The following is a 21,394-nucleotide window of genomic DNA, read 5'->3' on the forward strand; positions in this document are numbered from 1 at the left end:
ATACAGTGTCTTGTATTCGAATGTATTCATACCTCTTCATTTTTTCATGTTTTATTTTGCTGCCTTATGTTAAACTGTTTGAAATTACTTTTTTTCCACATCAATCTACACTCCATGCACCGTGATGACAAAGCAAGAACTGAATTGTCACAACTTCATAAATGAAAAAAAAAAAAAAAAAAAAAAACTGAAATAAGTACATTGCATAAGTATTCATACCCTTAATCAGTACTTGAAACTCCTTTACAATCTATTTGGGTATGATGCAACAAGATTGGCACATCAGCATTTGGCAGTTATCTGCCATTCTTCATCACACCTCTTCACCTCTGAAGCTCTGTTAGCTTGGATGGGGTCTGGCACACATTTTCAGGTTTCTCCAAAAATGTTGGAGTCTGTTTAAGCCCAGGCTCTGGCTGGGCCAGGACATTCACATAGTTGTCTATAAGCCACTCTTGCTGTGTGCATAGGTTCATTGCTCTGTTGGAAGGTGAACCTTCTTCCCAGTCTGAGGTTCTGAATGCTCTGGACTGGGTTTTCATTCGGGCTATCTCAATATTGTGGTGCATTGAGCTTTTTTTCTAGTCTGATGAGTCCCTCAGTCCCTGCCACTGAAAAACACCCCCACAGCATGAGGCACACTTTACTTTTGGGATAGTACTCTGCAGGTAATGACCACAATGTAATGTAGACTACATTCTTCTGTGAACCTTCAATGCACCAGAATTTTTTTCTGAACTCTCCCCCAGATGCGTGGCTTGATGCAATCCTGTTTCTGAGCTCTACAGGTAGTTTTTTTTTTCCTCAGGGCTTGATTTTTGCTCTGATATGCATTTTCAGCTGTTAGACCTTTTATTAAGAGGTATGTGCCTTTCCAAATCATACACATTCAAATTTATTTGCCACAGGTTTACTCAAAGTGTAGTAAAATCTACAAGCAATATGAATGCTCCTGAGCTAAATTTCAACTGTCCTAAATAAGGGTATGAATACTTATGCAATGGAATCTTTTAAGTGTTTTATTTTTAATAAATTTGCAAAGATGTGAAAAACTTGTTTTTTGCTTTGTTATTATGGTATATGGAGTGTAGATTGATGTGGGAAAGAAGTCATTTAAAATGGTTTAGGCAGCAACATAACAAAATGTAAATGAAGGGGTATGAATACTTTCGCAATAATAGACTGTAATTACCAAAACATGCAGAAAAGTCACTGCAATGTTGTTGCAAACCTGTATGGCCTTTTTATTCCGTGAACACACAAGAAGGTATTTCTACAAATGCCTGTGTGCTTTTTTTTTTTTTTCAACGAAGTCATGGTGTGCAGTGTCACCCTTTTATACAATTTTTATAGAGAAAAAAGGGGTAATGCTCGTCCCTGTAAGTTGACACATAATATTAGTTAATCTGTTAATTAATATTAACTAACAATTCTTTGTTAACATTGGTTAAATAAAACTACAATCAGTAGTTTAGGTTTATTAAATAATATTACCAGATACAAGATTTTGCTTTATAAATGCATAAGTAATTTTTTAATTAACATTAACTAAGACTGATCAGTTCTTTAGAAATATTTACACTGTTTATGCTAAAGTGTAACTGAAAGAAAGCAGGTTTGAAATAATATGAGGGTGAACAATTTTCGCATTTTTGGGTGAACTATACCTTTACGTGACAAATAAACAAAGCTATATATTATATTGAAATAAACAGGCCCCCAGAAAGTTGTTTTACAGTTATGGAGTATAAATTACTCAGATATCCTGTATTCACTGCTACACAATATAAGGAAGCGGTGGACAGTGATCAGCAGTCTACCTCTCTGGCCTTGGGAAATGTTTTTAAGTAGGGGGAGGGAGGTCTACCTTAAATGATCTTGGCCAAATGCAGTGGAGCCAAAGGGAGATTTATGCACTGACAGAAACATTTAGTAAACCTGCCAAAGACAAGGCAAGTCTGCAGGGAAGTGTGAAGTGGGTCGGTCGCTCAATATTAAAGTCATCTATTGTCTCAGATCATATAGAGTACACAGTGACATGAAAGCTGCTGTTATGGAATAACATTGGCAAACAAAACCAACAAGAACTTGAGAGCATTCAAAAAAAAGTTTATGATGTTTGTCAACTGTTCATCACTGTTGTTTAGATTAATTCTTGTCATGCTTAGCTTGATGGAGTTACGCCTAAAGGCATATTCTGTCATCATTTACTCATCCTGATGTTACCCCAACCCCCCAAAAATTTCACTCATATTTGGAATACATTTGAAAATATTTTTAATATTCTAATGCCATTTTTCATCCATCCAACTGAAACCGTCATGAATCAGTAAGTACAAAAAGGCATTATAAAAGTAGCTCAGCTTTGTTGTGCTTCACCTTACCATATTCAGTTGCATGACTAACACAAAAACAATAACAGTTATTGGTATGCAATTGCATACAGGGTTTGAGCAATAATCAAGTACCAGCCTATTTACTGAAAAATGTCATGACGTATCAGCTTTAACAAAGACTCTGTGACGTAACAAACTCTTTTTTATATTTAATGAACTTACACCTACAGGAAGTTGGCCTCTTAATAGCAAAAATATGCCTCTGGGCAGACTGAAACTCCAAAACTTTGGCACAGACATACATGACCTGAATGGGAAAAACCATAGGCAGCTGAAGCATGAAACATGACGTAGGCCTATAAATCCACTCACAAAAACAACTCCGCTGCTTTCAGTCTCTCTCCCTTCATTCCTCTCAACCGCAGAAGCATAAACAATAGCACATGATTGGATTGGATATTAGAAGATTATCATAATTTCACACCCAGGTCAGACATAAACCAGAGCTTGTGGCAAAAAAGCCACTGAGAGATATTTAAAACAGTGAATGATTTAGTTTTTTTATATTATGTAACATATTATGAATTTGATATCCTGCTTTTGCAATCAGCACAAGTAGCAAATCATTCACTAGTGTCTTCCACACTAGCCGGAAACACTGGCTCAAAACATGAGAGGAGACTATTAACTTGGATCTTATTTTAGCGTCAGTGTTAATGTTATTATTTGACCACACAGAGAAAAGACTACACGTAAATATTGTTTCTTCCTGAGAAGGGGTGTGTGTTGCATGAGCAGGAATGAGACCACTGTGTAACTTCCTGCAAGAAAATTAGTTCTAAGTTCCCCATTCCATTCAGAGTCCATTCAAATACATTCATGAAAGAGCCTTCCTGCTGTACATTAACAGTAAAACCACACCTTTTTAACAGACAAAAATGAATGGATTGAAACACAGACTCGTTTTTGTGGTACATTTTAAGGTTTACAATTGTTTTCAACTAAAGCTTTAAAATCTTTTTCCATGTTACAAAAAATTTTCTCATGCATGTCAAGTAACTAAACTGGTTGTTTCACAGCATATCATTTTTCACTGATAATCTTCATTTGTAATCGCATATGAAGATAAGGATAAAAATAGAATAAGCTTTTTTTAAGAGGTTCTGATGATATGCAGCCTGTACCCCTGACACAATGACAAAAGAACTACCAACTTGGACCAGACAACTTGAACGGCCAACTATTCATGTCTGCTTTCTTGTAAAGAACATATGTCATAGATATATATGCGTAGAGAACGTATTTGAATGTTCCAAACAACATTTCAGAAGCTGTTAGTCACTCGCACTTCCACGCAATCAATTTTCATCAAAAATGCCACAACATTGCACAACCTGTGGTTGTCAAAACTCAATATCTATAATAGGGGTTCTCTAATCAATGATAGCCTATTTATACAGTGCTTTGCAAAAGTATTCATACCCCTTAATTTTCACGTTTTGCTATGTTGCTGCCTTATGTTAAACTGCTTTAAATTACTTTTTCCCCACACTGGTCTACACTCCATACACCATAATGACAAAGCAAATTCCAGTGCATAAGTACTCATACTCTTATCTGGGAGAGTTGAAATTTAGCTCAGGAGCATATTGCTTCTAGATGCTACTAAACTTCGAGTGGAGTTAACCTGGGGCAAATTCATTTGAATGAGTATAATTTGGAAAGACACACACGTCTTTATAAAAGGTCTAACAGCTGAAAATCCAGATCAGAGTAAAAACCAAGCCCTGAGGTAAAAAGAAAAAACTGCCTCTAGAGCTCAGAAACAGGATTGCATCAAGCCACTCATCTGGGGAAGATTTCAGAAACGAATTCTACTGCACTGAAGGTTCACAGAAGCATGTAGACTCTGTTACCCTTAATGGAAGAAGTTTGAAACAACCAGGACTCTTCCTAGAGCTGGCCTCCTGGCCAAACTGAGCAATTGATGGAGAAGGGCTTTTGTTAGAGTGGTGACCAAGAACCTGATGGTCCCTCTAGTTAAGCTCCATAATCATATATGGAGATAGGAGAAACCTACAAAAGGACAAACATCAGCAGCACTCTAACAGGGCTTTATGGCAGTGTGGCCAAACTCAATGTTTTCCTCAGTGAAGACACATGAAAACACACTTGGAATTTGCAAAACAGCACCTAAAGAACTCTCAGAGTGTGAGAAACAAAATTCCCTGGTCTGATAAACCTCAATTCCAAGCATCATGTTTCAAAGAAACCAGGCACTGTGCATCACCTGCAGATAACCATCCTAAAAGTAAAGTGTGCTGGTAGCAGCCTAATGCTGTGGGGCTGTTTTTCAGTGGCAGGGACTGAAGGATTAGTCAAATTAGAAGGAGAGCACCAAAATATTGAGACAATAAATGAAAACCTAGTACAGAAAATTCAGAACCTCAGACTAGGCAGAAGGTTCACAGTCCAACAGGACAATGACCCTAAGCACACAGCAAGAGTGGCTTATAGACAACTTTGTGAATGTCCTTAAGTAGCCCAGCCAGAGCCTGGGCTTGAACCCAATAAAATATTTCTGGAGAAACCTGAAAATGTTCATCTGCACCCATTCAACCTGACAGAGCTTGAGAGGTGAAGAGGTGAGGAGAAGAATGGCAGAATGCTGATGCGCAAAGCTTGCAAAGTCACATCATACCCAAAAAGTGCTTCAGCTAAGTACTGAGTTAAGGGTATGAATACTTATGCAATGTATTTATTTTAGTGTTTTTATTTTTAAGAAATTTACAAAGGTGTGACAATTCTGTTTTTGCTTTGTCATTATGGTGTATGGAGTGTAGATTGATGCTTATTTACCATATGCAGATCTTTCTAATATTAATAATAAACTAAATCCTGTGAAATCAGCTGCTATTGCACACATATTTGTTAATGTGAATAAGAATGGTTGGAGGTGAACGTGCCGTCATTTACCTTTCCAGTGTAGAGGATGGCAGCTTATAAAAGCAGCCACTAAAGAGATATTTATGTAATTCTAGATACCTAGATATGTGACCCTGGACCACAAAAGCGGTCTTAAGTAGCACGGGTATATTTGCAGCAATAGCCAAAAATTGCCAAAATTCATTAAGATAAAAAGTAAAAATTATGTTCTATGTCGATATTTTGTAAATTTCCTACCGTAAATAGTAATATGAATTAGTAATATGAATGGCTAAGTATTTCTCAATATTTTGATTTTTTTTGTACCCTCAGATACCAGTTTTTCAAATAGTTGTGTCTTGGCTAAATATTGTCCTATCCTAACAAACCATACATCAATGGAAAGCCTTTATTCAGCTTTCAGATTATGTATAAATCGCAATTAAGAAAAAAAAAGTGACCCTAATGACTCATGAATCATTGTCAAGACAACACATTGTTATTTTTCCAGTAAACTGTTGCCTGTCTCTGAGCAGCATTTTGAAAGAAAAGGTTGAATGAATTATTCAATGACTCATGATTCATAACAATGTAATTTACAGAATGAGATAATAATGCATGGACTGACATTCTGTCTAGAACAGGGGTGCCCAACCCTGTTCCTGGAGATCTACCTACCTGCGGACTTTAGTTCCAGCCCTGCTCCATCACATATATCTGTAATTATCAAGTGCTACCTAAAAGATTAATTAGCTGGTTCAGGTGTGTTTGAACAGGGTTGGAGCTGAACTTTGTAAAATGGTAGATCTCCAGGGAACAGGGTTGGGCACCCCTGGTCTAGAACATTCCATTTCAACCTGATCTAATGGCAATTCATACATATTTTATGCTCCCTAATTCATAAGAATACCTACAAATGACCTACCCCTAAACCTACCTGTCACTGTGGTACGCCAGAGCGCGTACACGTGTAACGAGCCGGATGATGAGCTGAGTTGGACGTGGCTGTGTATCAGCGGTAAATAATGATATAAATACTGTTCAGTTTCTCGCAAAAACTGATCGTTTCGCGTCTTAGGACATCAGTGTATCATCACGAGCCGCAGGGTTTAATTTGGATTTGTCTGTGCATGTTTTTTTTTACTTTCAAATGTGTGGTGCCCACTACCATTATATGACTGACAGACTGCGACGTTTTGAGTTAAAAATCTTCGTTTGTGTTCTGCTGAGGAAACAAAGTAACCTACATCTTGGATGCCCTGAGGGTAAGCAGATAAACATCAAATTTTCATTTTTGGGTGAACTATCCCTTTAAGCAAAATCTTATTATTAAAGTCCTATTACTGTCTTATTACTCTATTTTGATTTTAGACATGTTCCTGACATGTTTTGTGAGATGTACCAATTTACTATTACTGTTAATAAGGCAGTGCTGACAGTTACATGAGGGTAAGGGTGAAGACAGTCATCCAAAGCCAACTCTATTACAAATCTTTTCAGAATCATCCTATTTCGATTCCTTATTGACAAATAGACTATTCATGATCCTAACACATCCTTTTTCTCAATGGCTGTTTTTTAAATGCACAGTCATCTTGTGACATTTTTACCATCTTTGATAACATCTTAAACAGGCTAACGGCTCATAAACACCATAAGAAAAACTGCCCTCTCAAGGAACATTGTTTAAGCAGACAGAAGTGTCATTGTTTAGTTATTAACCACGACATTTGATCATGAGAATGCCTTTACGCGCTGTAGTGGAAAAACCAAAAGCAAGCATTTAAAGTCTATGTAATATGTTATGACAGTCCCATTAAAAAAAATTCCCATAAAAGGTGTTCAAAATATTGGGTGTACTAATATAAATAGACACTTGCCAAAAATATCATTATGCAACCACATACACACTTGGGATTTGTAATTTAATTTAAAAGGTGGTTTTATTTAATATATTTTTAATTTGACATGTTACAAATGTCCAAATATAAAGCCACTGAAGTCACTTCGTGACTGCTAGTTACATGGAAAGTACCGATTTAATTCTTTTGGATGCCAGGATGACAAAATATTATAAAAAAGACATTTTTTCATAACAGTGTACAGTACATTTCAGTAGCACTGGTCATTAGTCTGTACCCACAACATTTTTTTCAACATATTGTCACAAAATGAAAATTAGTATTATTGCAAATAGACTGTATTTACAAAGTCAAAGACATTTTGACTGCCCTGAGAGAGAGTAAAATCCCTCAATTTGCTGAAATGTTCCTGTTTTTTTAATATATATATAAAAACACATACATATGTACATTGTACTTCTCTACTATAATCCTGTTAAACATATACAATTTTTAAGTGTTTCAAAAACAACCAGAGAAGAAAACGACTGACAGTTATTATGATCATTTTAGACAACAGATATACACATATTTTAGAAAGGAAGAAAGAAAGAGAGAATTCAATTTGCCTCACTTACAAACTGTGCCGGGTTTACAGCGTACTGGCTGAACTGTTTTGGTTTTTCACTTCCAGTGTTGTAAGCGTTTATTCGCCATCGCCACCGTTCAGCCTCCAGCGGCCAAAATATAAAACTCAGCAATTGGTTTATAAGGACCTCTGCTGGCAAACCGACCAAACTACAATAAGAGGTATTCGAGGACAGGTTTCAGACAGTTTTAAAGTCACAACACAAGAAAAAGAAACCCGCAGAGAGGATATACAAAGACATACAAAATAATCACTGAATAGATTCGATTTTTAAGAAATAAAATCTGAGGCACCACTGTCTCCGGCCAGGCAAAAATGAGTTTAAATAAACAATTAAAAATAAAAGATTTGTAAAGGAATATAGATATTTTTCCTGAGAATTTTGATTATAGCTACAAATAATTAGGTCATATATACAAACATATTATTACAGTGTCCACAGTGCTTAAAAGGTGGTTAATATGTGCATTAACAAGAGTATTCTGGTTATAGTGAGAGATCCATGCTGGTTGTATAAAAGCCATGACAGGCCTAGTTCCGATTCAATCCAGTAATAACTTCACTTTCAAAGTACCAAACCTTCATTATGAATGATGACTCATTTAATCAGTTTTAATTCATAACCTGTTTTAGGTGTTAGTCATAAATCCACAAAAAATGGTCTAAGCTTGTCTGCTGAATTATATTCAGCTGGCGTACCTCAGGCTAAACAACCAGTTAACCCCATCTCAGAAATTTGAAGCGTCAACCCCCGCTGTACAAACATACGATGCTCACAAACGTAATAAAAGAGTTTTTTTTTTGTGAGTCGATATGCAGAGTTGCAGTTTGAAAGTGGAAAACCAAGTAGATGTCTATTAAGCTGGAGTCTTTGCGTCAAGCTTAGTCTCTGGGTTCAAGGCTGAGGTCCACTGAAAGTGGAAACAGGGAGACAAAGCAGAGAGCAGAAGGTTGGCTGCAGAGGTTGGTTCTGAGATGAGAACACCCTTCCTTTTGTCCAGTCAGTCGAGCTATCTGACTTGTAACAAACTGAAACCTCACACCTGCAAAGAGAAAGGTTTTGGTTGTTCATATCACTGTATAAATGTTCAGCAGAGTTTGCATCCTAATAATATCTGCCAATGGCAGATGCATTGTGCACTGAAAAAGTTTACCGGCTGTCGGCCACAAAGCTATTTTTATAACAAATATTTGTTCTCTATGACAACTCCATGACCGAATTAACCTTTTTTCTTTGTGACAAACAGCTATGGTCACTGAGTCACTTTCAGTCTCATTTCCATCTCACAGTAAAACATGAAGACATTTCATGATTTTGTTCCTCTTTTTTGTTTTCTGTTTTGCAGGCTTATTGCAAAGAATATGTCATTTTAAAATAAAATAAAGGATAAAACACTTGTTCACAAAGGCTGCATTTATTTATTTAGAAATATTGTGAAAACAGTAGCAATGTGAAATACTATTTTAATATATATTTAAAATGTAAATTAAAATGGCAAAAAGCCATTACTTCAATGTTCAGTATCACATGATGCTTCATTCTAAATCATTCTAATATGCATTCTAATTTGCTGCTTAAGGAATGTTTCTTATCATTGAAGTTGAAAATAGTTGTGCTGCTTAATGTGTTCTACTGTCACTTTTGATCAATTTAATGCATCCTTGCTAAATAAATATCTTACAGTGGAGGTCAAATGCTTATATCCTGTATTTCAGAATCTGCAAAATGTTCATTATTTTACCAAAATAAGAAGGGTCATGCAAAATGCATGCTATTGTTTTTTTAGTACTGACCTGAATAAGATGTTTCACATAAAAGATGTTTACATATAGTCCACAAGAGAAAATAATAGCTGAATTCATAAAAATTACACTATTTAAAAGTTTACATGATTCATGATTCTGTGTTTTTGAATGATCCACAGCTGTGTTTTTTTGTATAGTGATAGTTGTTCATGAGCCCCCTATTCGTCCTGGACAGTTAAACTGCCTGCTGTTCTTCAGAAAAATCCTTCAGGTCCCACAAATTCTTTAGTTTTCCGGCATTTTTGTGTATTTAAACCAGTTCCACCAATGACTGTATGATTTTGAGATCCATCTTTTCACACACAGGACAACTGTGAGACTCATATGCAACTATTACAGAAGGTTCAAAGGCTTACTGATGCCCCAGAAGAAAAAAAACGTGCATTGAATTTGAAGATCAGGATAAATGTAACTTATTTTGTCTTCTGGGAAACATGTAACTAGCTTCTGTAGCCTCTGAAGGGCAGTACTGAGTGAAAAAATATACACATTTCCAATCTGTTCAAAAGTTTTCACCCCAGACTTTTAATGCATCGCTTTTTCTTTTGGAGCATCAGTGAGCGTTTGAACCTTCTGTAATAGTTGCATATGAGTCCCTCAGTTGTCCTCAGTGTGAAAAGATGGATCTCAAAATCATACAGTTGTTGGAAAAATGTACACAAAAATGCTGGAAAACCAAAGAATTTGGACAAACAAGGGACTCATGAACAACTATCACTAAAGAAAAGGTGTGGATTATTCAGGTAAGAACACAGTATTATGAATCAAGGGGATGTAAACTTTTGAACCAGATCATTTTTATAAATTCTACTATTATTTTCTCTTGTGGGCTATATGTAAACATCTTTTATGTGAAATATCTTATTCAGGTCAGTACTAAACAAACAACAACATGCATTTTGTATGATCCCTCTTATTTTGGTCAAATAATTAACATTTAGCAGATTCTGACAACTTTTGACATCAACTGTACATACATAAAATAATGAATAAAATAATATAATAAATACATTTATACTGGAACACTAATGTATTTGAGTTAAAGTACACATACTCAATGACATGTTACTCCAATAAAAGTACTGAATTTAAAATTTTACTTCACTAAATGTACTTATATGTTCTTTGGCTTATCTGGTAGAGTCATGGGTTTAACACAGAACATGTATAAACCTGTCTGACTTGTCTGTCTACCACTGCTGGACAGGAAATAAATTGATCTCTTTTTTAGCCAAACTTCAGCATATAAAAGCCAAATAAAACAAACAGTACCTGGTCACACTCTGCAAAATTTTCTTCTCATCTTGGTCCAGACAAACTGCAAAGGTGGTGTTGCAAGTTCCACTAACCTGAACCTTATCCACCTTTACCTGTGTGGTGGTCAGTTGCTGTAACACAAATAACAGTTTTATAAGAAAACGTTATCTGAATGAAACACTAAAATACAGTTTGAATCACCCAAATAATTTACATTCATAAACACTTAAGCTTAATCTGTGCAATTATATTAACATTATTAATGTCTTTCGAATGCATTTGCTAAACAAATTTGTAACCAACAGTTTATTTTCTTGTCAAACAATAACAAAACAAGATGAAGTACAGTTAGTGTGTGGTGTAACTGAACCGAAGAGTAACCACTGACACTGTAAAAATGAAAGTAAGACTGACACCAAAAAACACCAAGGTGTAAAAACATGAGCCATATCGTGTAAACTGCTACAGAAACAGGTAAACACAAACCAAAATGTTTGCTCTGGGTAAAAAATGTTGTTGTTTTTGACTGCTACACACTGCTGCAGAAACCACATGAGAGTAACTGTAGGTGTTTGCGCTAAGTTTGTTTCGGGCTGTTTAAACCACATCTCAGTTTTCTCCCATACTTCCTTCCTGCTCACCTGATTGTAGCCTTTCTTTGATTTAGAGTTTTGTCTCTTTAGTACTTCTGTCATTGTCAAATGAAGGCATTCCATTTTAGAATCTAAAGAAAAAGAAAAGATTTATTATAATTGTGTTAATACCTCTGTGATTCTTTTTTGGCCTACAAATTGAAATGGCTTTCTTGTGTTGAGAAGGTTATTATATATTCTTTTGAGCATGAGCAAATTGTGTTAATCCCGTGTTAGCCCAATGTTGATTATGTTAATTTATTACACTTTAATGTAAACAATTGACAGTCTGCCTATAATGAAATCAGTTATTTTCTACCTAGTTCCTCAAGATTCCTGCAGGCTTTTAGCAGGTTTATAGAGGTGCAGGACTTCTCTGCCCTTGTCTTCTGACTTCTGCCACTGATATGTATCTGTATGTAAAGACAAAAAAGAGGGAGGAATGAGAATTGCATGCTTGCACCATTAAAAAATTCATCCAAACACTGGAATGCTTCATCTTACTCGGTTGTAAGTAACTTCAAGCGATAAAGGAACAGCCTCACGGTCTCCATCAATGCCAAATCTCTTACTTGCAGCGCCTGAAAAATAAGAACAGAAAAGAAGTCATCTTAACTACAGCAAAACAATGCAGAACAGGATCTAAAATGTTCCTTCTCACATTTAAAAAATGATTTATAAACACTTCAGATTAGCTTCCATTTGAAAGCTACTTCTGTTTGTCCAAAATAACTTCTGAGAAGTGAAAATCTGCTACTACCAAAAAAAAGTTCATTTTGCAAACAACGGCAAGTTGTACAAGGATAACATGTAAAGAGAAAATCACACTAAAGGCTCTTTCACATGACTTATGTCAGCAGTTGTCACACTGTCATGCGCTGCTTTGACCTTCAAATAAAACACGCTGCAGACAACATCATGGAAGGGTGATTTTACAGGGTTTACAGGGAAAACAGTATGTGTACAAAGTAAACAGTATTAAAGGTATATCAATATATGGGCCATTCTACAGAATTGGTGCAAACTGCTGTCTCACAACCAAAAAACACATTTAAACAGTATTTAAGTATTAAGTTAAGTATATCTTATACATTTACTAAGATCCTTTTATTATCTATTGAAACCCACAATAATATTTAAAATATTAGTAAGTGTAAAATATAAAAAATCATCATTTATTGGTTACTTTCTATTGGGAGGTGACTGTCCCTAACACTAACCCCTGAATTTCAACTTATGAAAATGATATTCCATTGTTGTTTTTAAAAACATTTTTTGAATTTGAAGTAAAGTTAAAAATATATATTTCTTTTGTAAATTATGAAGCTTTATGTAAAAAAAAAAATGTGTCCCGCATTTTTCATGTCACTACCGAAACAGTGTATGTTCTAGTCCATTGGCTGAGACTTATTTTAACTACTCCTCTACATTTATGATCAGGAAATATTTGTGTCACCCTCTACATGGCGAGTAGATAGTAGATAGTAGACATTTACCATCATTTTGAGGTAAATGTGTTCAAAAGTATGACAAATCTGTGTGTAACTTTTAAGAATGTCACTAGCAGACACCACTTTTCTATAATTAAACACACCTTTTTGGATGTTATTCTATGAAACTTTGTTTTTATAATGTGTACAACTGTTCAGAACTGTGCTAGCTAACCATGTGCTGATTTAACCATGTGCATCTTCAATTTACTACAGTTATGCAGATTTTTTGTAGTTTAGTATGTTTATTAGTGTTTTAGTACGTGGGTTAAAATTCTGTAATGTCTGTCGCTACCAAAACATTACTGTCACAACCAAAACATGTAATGTTTTATCAAAAATAAAGTATACTGAATTATTAACTAAGATGTTATGATAGTGTTTGGTTAAATGTATAATCAAACTAATGAATCATTAAGTTTAAAATCAGTATGATCAACTTTTGTGCCTTTTACAAATAAAAAAAACTGGATTCAAAACACAACAAATCTCATAAATCACACTTGAAATATTGTAAAAAAAAAAAAAAAAATTGTAAAAATAAATAAAATTGTAATTGTTATTGATTTACCTCTGAAAACATACAGAAAAAAAATACAGTCAAGCTCGAAAATATTCATACCCCTGGCAATTTCTGACTTAAAGTTACTTTTATTCAACCAGCTAGTTTTTTTTTTTAGAAAGGACACAGACATCTCCTAGAAGATAATAAGACGATGTACAAGAAGCATTATTATGGGAAAAATTATTACTCATCTTTTATTAACATTTGGACAAAAAGTAGCATGTCCAAAATTATTCATACCCTTCTCAATAATCAATAGAAATGCCTTTATTGGCAATTACAGCAAACGCTTCCTATAATTGCTGACCAGCTTTTTGCATGTCTCCACTGGTATTTTTGCCCATTCTTTAGCGATGAGCTCCAACTCTTTCAGGTTGGAGGGTCTCCTTGCCATCACCCTGATCTTTCGCTCCCTCTACAGATTCTCAGTTGGCTTTAAGTCAGGATTCTGGCTGGGCCACTGCAAAATGTTAATGTTTTTGTCTGCTAACCATTTCCTCACCACTTTTGCTGTGTGTTTTGGGTTATTGTCGCACTGAAATGTCCACTGGTGCCCAAGGCCAAGTTTCAGACTACCTGATGTTGTTGTTGAGAATTTTGATGTATTGCTCCTTTTTCATGGTGCCGTTTACTGTGATTAGGTTCCCTGGTCCACCGGCTAAAAAACAACCCAAAAATTAGGTTCCCACCACCATGTTTGACAGTGGGGATGGTGTTCTTAGGGTGAAAGGCTTCTCCTTTTTTGCACCAAATGAAGGCTACATCATTGTGGCCAAACAATTCAATTTTGTTTCATCTGACCATAAAGTCTTCTTCTTTGTCCAGATGAGCATTTGCAAAGGCCAAGCAGGCTTAGTGTGTGCCTTATCTGGAGAAGTGGTGTCCTCCTTGGTCTGTGTCCATGGAACCCAGCGGTGTGCAGTGTCCGTTAGACTGTCTGCCTTGAGATGTTGCCACCAGCAGAGCCCAGATTCATCAGGATGGCCTTGGTGGTGATCCTTAGATTCTTTTTTAGCTCTCTCTCTGTCCTTCTGGACAGCACAGGTGTCACTTTTGGCTTCTGACCATGTCCTCTGAGATTTTTCACAGTGCGGAACATCTTGTATTTTTATTAATACTTTGTACTGTAGCAACTGGAGCTTCAAAACAGTTAGATATGGTCTTATAGCCCTTTCCTGAAATTGCCCACAGTGAGCTCCTTTGTCTTAGCCATGACTGTCCACAAACCAACAGCAGAGAGCTTCTGTTTTTCACCTGTTGAGTTGATTAAAACAGCTGTTCCCAATGAATCAGGGTAATCAGGATGCTTTAGTGACAGTTTGCAAAGGGTATGAACAATTTTGGACATACCATTTTTTGTTCAAATGTAAATAAAACCTGAGAAATATTTTTTTCCACAATGATGTACATCGTCTTGTTATCTTTTGGGAGAAGCCTGCGTCATTTCCATAAAAAAAAAAAAAAAAATTGAATAAAATTTTTTTGAATAAAAGTAACTAAGTCAGAATTTGCCAGGGGTATGAATAATTTCGGGCTTAACTGTATTTACAAGGAAACTGTAAGCAAAATCTTAATAGGTCAATATAACCCTTTTTATTAAATTATATATTACTGTGTTTCATTAGTGACAAATTTGGGGAGAGGACAAATATTCAAAAACTTTCTGAAAATACAATATGAGAATTAACTGCACAAAAGATATTACACAATTTGCATACAAACAAAATTTGTGGGAAAAGATGTTCCCAACTCTGACTTTGAACCAATTCTGTAGAATAGCTCATATACTGTATGAATATTCTAATACATACAGTATACAATATATATATATATATGATGATGTTTGTCCACACTTACCCATGGCCTTGATGGCTCTTGTACCAGCTGTGTGTCCGAGCTCCAGAGAGTGAACAAACACTTCAGTCCGTCTCTCTCCTCCAGCTAGTGTCAACTACAGCCAAGAGTAAGATATACATTTTTGTGAAACCACTGGATTACATCATGGCAGTATAAGATGCAAGACAAGTTGCAAAACAGTGCAAAAAAGATGAATGAAATACTGTAGTGTCGTTAGTTAACACAAAGCAACATCAAAACTTTTATCTAGATTTAATAGAGCTCTAAAATAACTTATGTGCATGAATTTAGCCTGTCCTAAACAGTTTTTTGCAGTGAAACATTACATTTGAATAAAAGTACACTGCTTTAAAACAGAATCCATGGCATGTTGGAGAAAAGAAGAAATAGGAAATAACATATTTATAACTCAAACATAACTTTTATGGTACAGTTTTAAAGTCTATGACTGTAACTGCCACAGATTGAGTAAATGGCATGTTTTTTTATTCACCTCTGCTTGATAGAGCTGAATGAGGGCAGGGCGGGCCGCATGACGGCAGTAATAGAGCACCAGGTCAGCAAATATCGGTAGACGCTCTTCTCCAACACCGTCAGACAAGTCTGACTCAATCTTGGATGTTTGCTGTTACAGACAATACATTTGGCGTAAATATATTTTTCAGCAGTAATTTGATAAGGAAATGTTTTTTGTTGTTGTTGTTGTTTTATGCTGGCCATGGTGATGATCAAAAACAATTCAAAACACACTTTCGCACACACACACACACACACACACACACACACACACACACACACACAAGTTCCTCATATGAGCGGTTTTATGGGATGTGGTTTTTCGTGTACGTGTATGCCGTGTCAAAAGCTTGCCATTTAACAAAAGACTTACTGTTCTTCTTACTAATTATTTAGATATGCATGTACTGTCTGTTCATGTGAATGAGTCTGTGTGGATATGAAAGTATCACCTGGCACAACACATTAACAGGAAGGTCCAGCAGGCTCAGAGTGTTACGCTCATACCAAGGATCCAGCATTCCCAGAAGATTGGCTATGTCATTAGTGCTGTCCTCTGTCCCATTCACACAAAGATCCTGTTGTATGAAAATCTTACATGAGAATGTATGGAGTAACAATCAATGAAAAAATAATTTTTTATCATCATCTTTCCATCAGTGAATTGGTGATTCCAGTTTGCACAGGGTACAGGAACCACATGTGAAACTGTAATGATTGACGTAGTGATAACTACAGAAATGGTTTGCGGCTACAAACAAGATACATGAATGCCAATTGAAGCAGTTTGTTGTTAGCTACTTTTGACCAAAGTAAATAGTATTTGCATCAACTGCAGGGCTAGTGAGAGCCACTAGACACATCTGCACGAAATTTAATAGTGTCAAGACACATACTTTTCTTACTGTTAATTGCTTTGAGAAGAGGAACACACATCTCTGATGCAAGTTTCATTGATGAACAAAACCTAAAGCCAACTGGCAGTCGACACATAGAAGTCTCATTTTTGTTCAGAGATTTTTTAATGTTTTTCAAAGCAGTCTCTTATTTTTACCAAGCCTGCATTTATTTGATCCAAAGTACAACAAAAACAGCAAAACATTTAATATTTTTATTATTTAAAATAACTGTTTTCTATTTTAAAATATTTAAAAATGTAATTTATTCCTGTGATTTTAGGGCTGATTTTTAAGCATAATTACCACAGTCACATGATCCTTCAAAAATCATTCTAATAGTCTGATTTGCTGTTCAAAAAACATTTATTATTATGATTATTATTATTATTATTATGTTGAAAACAGCTGAGTAGAATTTTTTTAGGTTTCTTTGATAAATAGGAAGTTCATAAAAACAGCATTTATCTGAAATATAAATCTCTCATAACATTATACATCTTTATCATCACCTTTGATCAATTTAAAGAATCCTTGCTAAATAAGTATGTATAGTATGTAATGTTACAAAATCTTTTTATTTCGGATAAATGCTGATCTTTGGATTTTTCTATTCATCAAGGAATCCTGAAAAAATTTACTCAACTGTTTTAAATATTGATAATAATAATAATAATAAATGTTTCTTGAACAGCAAATCAGCATATTAGAATGATTTTTGAAGGATCATGTGACACTAAAGACTGGAGTAATGATGCTGAAAATGTAGCTTTGATCACAGGAATAAATTACATTTTAAAATATATTAAAATATAAAAATATATTATATAATTTATATTATTTTAAAATAGAAAACAGTTATTTTTAAATAGTAAAAATATTTAAAAATTGTAATGTTTTTGCTGTACTTTGGATCAAATAAATGCAGGCTTGGTGAGCAGAAGAGACTTTAAAAAAAACATTAAAAATCTTACTGTTCAAAAACTTTTGACTTGTAGTGTATGCAAAAAACTAAGCATACTTTAGACTCAAGTGTTGAGAATTCACTCACAGTGCTAGAGACAGCTGGTTTCAGTGGACTCACTGACAGCTGCATAGAAGAACCAGAGTTCCTCATGCAGACATTGGCTGGACTTGTATCTCTCCTCACAGGCACAAAGAAAAACTTCATCCTGAAAGCTTTGGTCAGGTGCGGACAGTCTCTTTCGCTTTTTCTTAGGTTGCCATAGGCACGGGCCACTCTCCCTGCCACATGATCTGCTCCAAACACAACCACTCTGAGCACCGTGGCCCCTGCTGGCCCTTCCACATCATCAGTACTCAGAATGGGTCTTCTCCTATAGCAAACATATTGCAGCTGTGAGAGGGGAGGCACTGGGAATCCTAACTCAGAGTTCCGCAATCGCACTTGCTGTGGAAGAGAATTGGATCTTTTTGAGCGAACAGCCATCACTAATTCTTTAGCCTCAGGGCTGCCCAGGCTTTTAGCTCGACATAAAGAGTTGCTACGAGATTTGAAGAGTCGTGAGAGGCGCTTGGAAAGTCGTCCGCTGGATTTGGACTTGGGCACAGATGCTGTGCTTAGACTGTCCTCCTCTGCATCCTCACAGAAGTCACTGTCAGTGCCTGAAGCTTGAGATGAGGATGAGAGCGTGGAGAGGGGAGAGTATTCGGAGGAAGCGACTGACAGAGTGGAGAACATAGAGTCTTTGGAGGCCGTGGAAAGGGAGGAGACAGTAGAGAAGGTTGAGGCCCGATAGTCAGTGCAGCCGTTTGATACAAACCCATCCTCCAAGTCCTCATATTCATCGTCTTCCACATCAACGTTGTCAACGTCATCCTCCTCCATGCCCTCAGATGTTTGTGATAAGGTCAATTCAGACTCCATCTCTAGAAGGTCATTTAGAACATCTAGAAAAAACAAAATGGGAAATCATGACTCTGAGGGTTATTATTAGCTGGGTGATCTAACTTCCAACTCATGAAACCCCCTAATGACATTTTAAACTAAATCAAAGTGACTGGAAATCAATCTTTGAATGTTTATAATTCCAAAACAGCCAAACAAATGTTTGAATAAGCCTATGTCAGAAAAAAAATGGGACTGGCTTAGATTCAGTGTCCTACCAAAATTATCCTTGTCCCAATGGAAGGTGTAGCACTTGGCTGCTGGAAGGCTGAGCGTCTGAAGAACCCCTAGTGACACAAACACAACAAAGTAGTACTCATTAATCACCAGCCCACTCCAAACCCAACACACCACTGTTTCCCAAGCGGAAAAAATCGTGCCATCAGCTTTATTGCTTCATGTTGGCCATCCATCTTGGTTAAGCTTCTAGGAGTTGGTGCCAGGTAATATGCACTGCTGCTGCCCAGACAAATAGTGTTGTATGTCACTAAGCAACAACCATGAAATTCTATAGGATGTAGACCACCAATTCACATGGCCAAAAGTATGTGGACACCCAAATATTTCAAAGTTATTGGCATTAACAGCTTTCATTCTTCTGGGAAACCTGGCTATGGGGATTTGAGCTCATTCAATCAACAGAATATAAGTGAGGTCAGGTAATGGGCGATAGAGCCTGGTTTATACCTGAGGTTCCAGTTCATCTGGCGGTCAATGGACTTGGGTATTGTGCAGGCCAGTCAAGTTCCAATCAGACTTAATAAATTGTTTCAATATGGACCTTGCTTTGTGAACAGGCCCTATTCTACTAAAATATTTATTGAAATTTCAGCTGAATTAGTCACATGCTTTGAATAAAAGTTGTCCACATACTTCAGCCATATATTCTATAATGCTGTATAATCCATGTATGTATGTAGCATGTTTTTCATATTACTGATTGCTTGTGAACAGTAATTGATGGTGTATTAGTAATTAATTTTACTGCAATAATAACATTGATTGACAATAACCTTAATAATGCAGTTTAGAACAGTGGTTCAGAACCTTTTTTGTCTCAAAGAAACCCTGTTTTTCCATGACAATATTTGAAGTCCTTATCTACAGTAGTCAACATTTGAAATGGATCAAAACCTTTTATCAAAGTCATCCTAAAACCCAAAACAATACCCGTTCTTGTCTTAGCACAACAACCCACTTCAAATGTTGACTACTGTAATCTGATTCTTATGGAAGCACATTTCCACCACTGAATAAAAAAAATAAAAAAACAGGTAAAATCTCACAATTCTGACTTTTTTTCTGAGAATTATGTGATATAAACTCACAATTGCGAGTTATAAATCCAGAATTGTAAGATATAAACGTGCAATTCTAAAGAAATGAAGTCAGAATTGTGTGATATAAACTTGCAATTGTGAATTATAAAGTCAGATTTGTAAGATATAAACTCACAATTGTGAGTCATAAAGTCCAATTTAAGGGGGAAAAAGACTGATATGTTCTCATAATTGCAAGTTTACAACTCACAATTCTGACTTTATAACACGCAAATATGAGTTCAGTCAGAATTGTGAGATATAAACTCGCAATTATGAGAACATATCAGTCTTTTCCCCCCTTAAAATCCCCCTTGTGAGTTTATATTTCACAATTTTGAGAAAAAAAAAGTCAGAATTACGGGATACAAACTCGCAGCTGCGAGAAAATATTATTTCTTGCAATTGTACATTCATATCACACAATTCTGAGAAAAAAGTCAGAATTGTGACTTCACATCTCACAATTCTGACTTTATAACTCGCAATTGCGGTTTATATCTCTCTATATATATAAATTCCAAGAAAAAAAGACAGAATTGCGAGATAAAAAGTCGCAATTACCTTTTTTATTTAGTGGTGAAAACGGGCTTCCATTGATACGTACCTCTGGTACTCCTGTTGTAATAAAATTAAATTAAAAATATAATTTGTCAGTTTAAGCCATTTTTAAAGCATTTTAATTATGTTTGTAAACATTATCTAAATTGAAATAATTTTAAGAATTATTGGGACCATCTTAAAGTTTGCTAAAGACCCCTAGTGGGCCCTATCCCTTGGTTGAGAACCACTAAATCTGAAAGTGAATTTGAACTATTTTAAGTTTTCATAATACTAACTTTTAATAAGTCTTAGGTTGGACACAAGTCAGGTAACCATTCAAAGCACATTCTCTGCCTCTTCAGTGTTTGTGAGGTGGGCTATAAGTAGAAAGTGAGAAAGTACCATCTGAAGTCTTGCCGTTGGAGGCTGGTATGCCAAGTTTTTCTCGCAGCGCCTCCAGACCACCCTCGACATGTTCTCGACCTTTAGCTATATCCGTCATGGCTGCTGCACACTCGAGAAGGTCACTCAAGGAGGACAGGACCTGCGCCAACTCATCATCACTCAGGCACTAAAAAGGAACCAAATTAATCACGTACCGTAACCTCTCCTGTTAGTATTTGATGAATGTTTAGCTGTGTTTCAAATGAAGTTACCCAACTTTTTAACTTCCAAGTAATCTCACATAATTACAAAAAATTTCACCATTTTAAAACAAAACTATTAACAAGTTCCACCCCTTCTTTACTCCCCCTCAATCCATCTATTTCTTCCTCACTAGCCACTCACATATGAGTCATTTTGGTCACACATCCAGTTATCGCCCCCCTTCCCCCCAATTCGATCACACACT

At 35.8% G+C, this 21,394-nt stretch overlaps 1 protein-coding gene across 1 annotated transcript in view; it reads right to left on the minus strand.

Moving 5' to 3' along the window:
* Positions 1-7,207: 7,207 nt before the first annotated feature.
* The window catches only part of pik3r5 (phosphoinositide-3-kinase, regulatory subunit 5), a 32,298-nt gene continuing 18,111 nt past the window's right edge, over positions 7,208-21,394 (minus strand). Inside the window, exons 8-18 of the mRNA XM_073851621.1 lie at positions 20,944-21,112; positions 18,898-18,966; positions 17,822-18,681; positions 16,327-16,452; positions 15,852-15,983; positions 15,359-15,452; positions 11,951-12,027; positions 11,766-11,859; positions 11,456-11,538; positions 10,830-10,945; positions 7,208-8,794 (exon numbers count right to left, since the gene is read on the minus strand). Of these exons, the coding sequence (XP_073707722.1) occupies positions 8,647-8,794; positions 10,830-10,945; positions 11,456-11,538; positions 11,766-11,859; positions 11,951-12,027; positions 15,359-15,452; positions 15,852-15,983; positions 16,327-16,452; positions 17,822-18,681; positions 18,898-18,966; positions 20,944-21,112 (1,968 nt within the window). The 3' untranslated portion in view covers positions 7,208-8,646. The remainder of the gene's footprint in view (positions 8,795-10,829; positions 10,946-11,455; positions 11,539-11,765; positions 11,860-11,950; positions 12,028-15,358; positions 15,453-15,851; positions 15,984-16,326; positions 16,453-17,821; positions 18,682-18,897; positions 18,967-20,943; positions 21,113-21,394) is intronic.

The sequence above is a fragment of the Garra rufa genome, chromosome 12, assembly GCF_049309525.1.
Source record: "Garra rufa chromosome 12, GarRuf1.0, whole genome shotgun sequence".
NCBI classification, from domain to species: domain Eukaryota; kingdom Metazoa; phylum Chordata; class Actinopteri; order Cypriniformes; family Cyprinidae; genus Garra; species Garra rufa.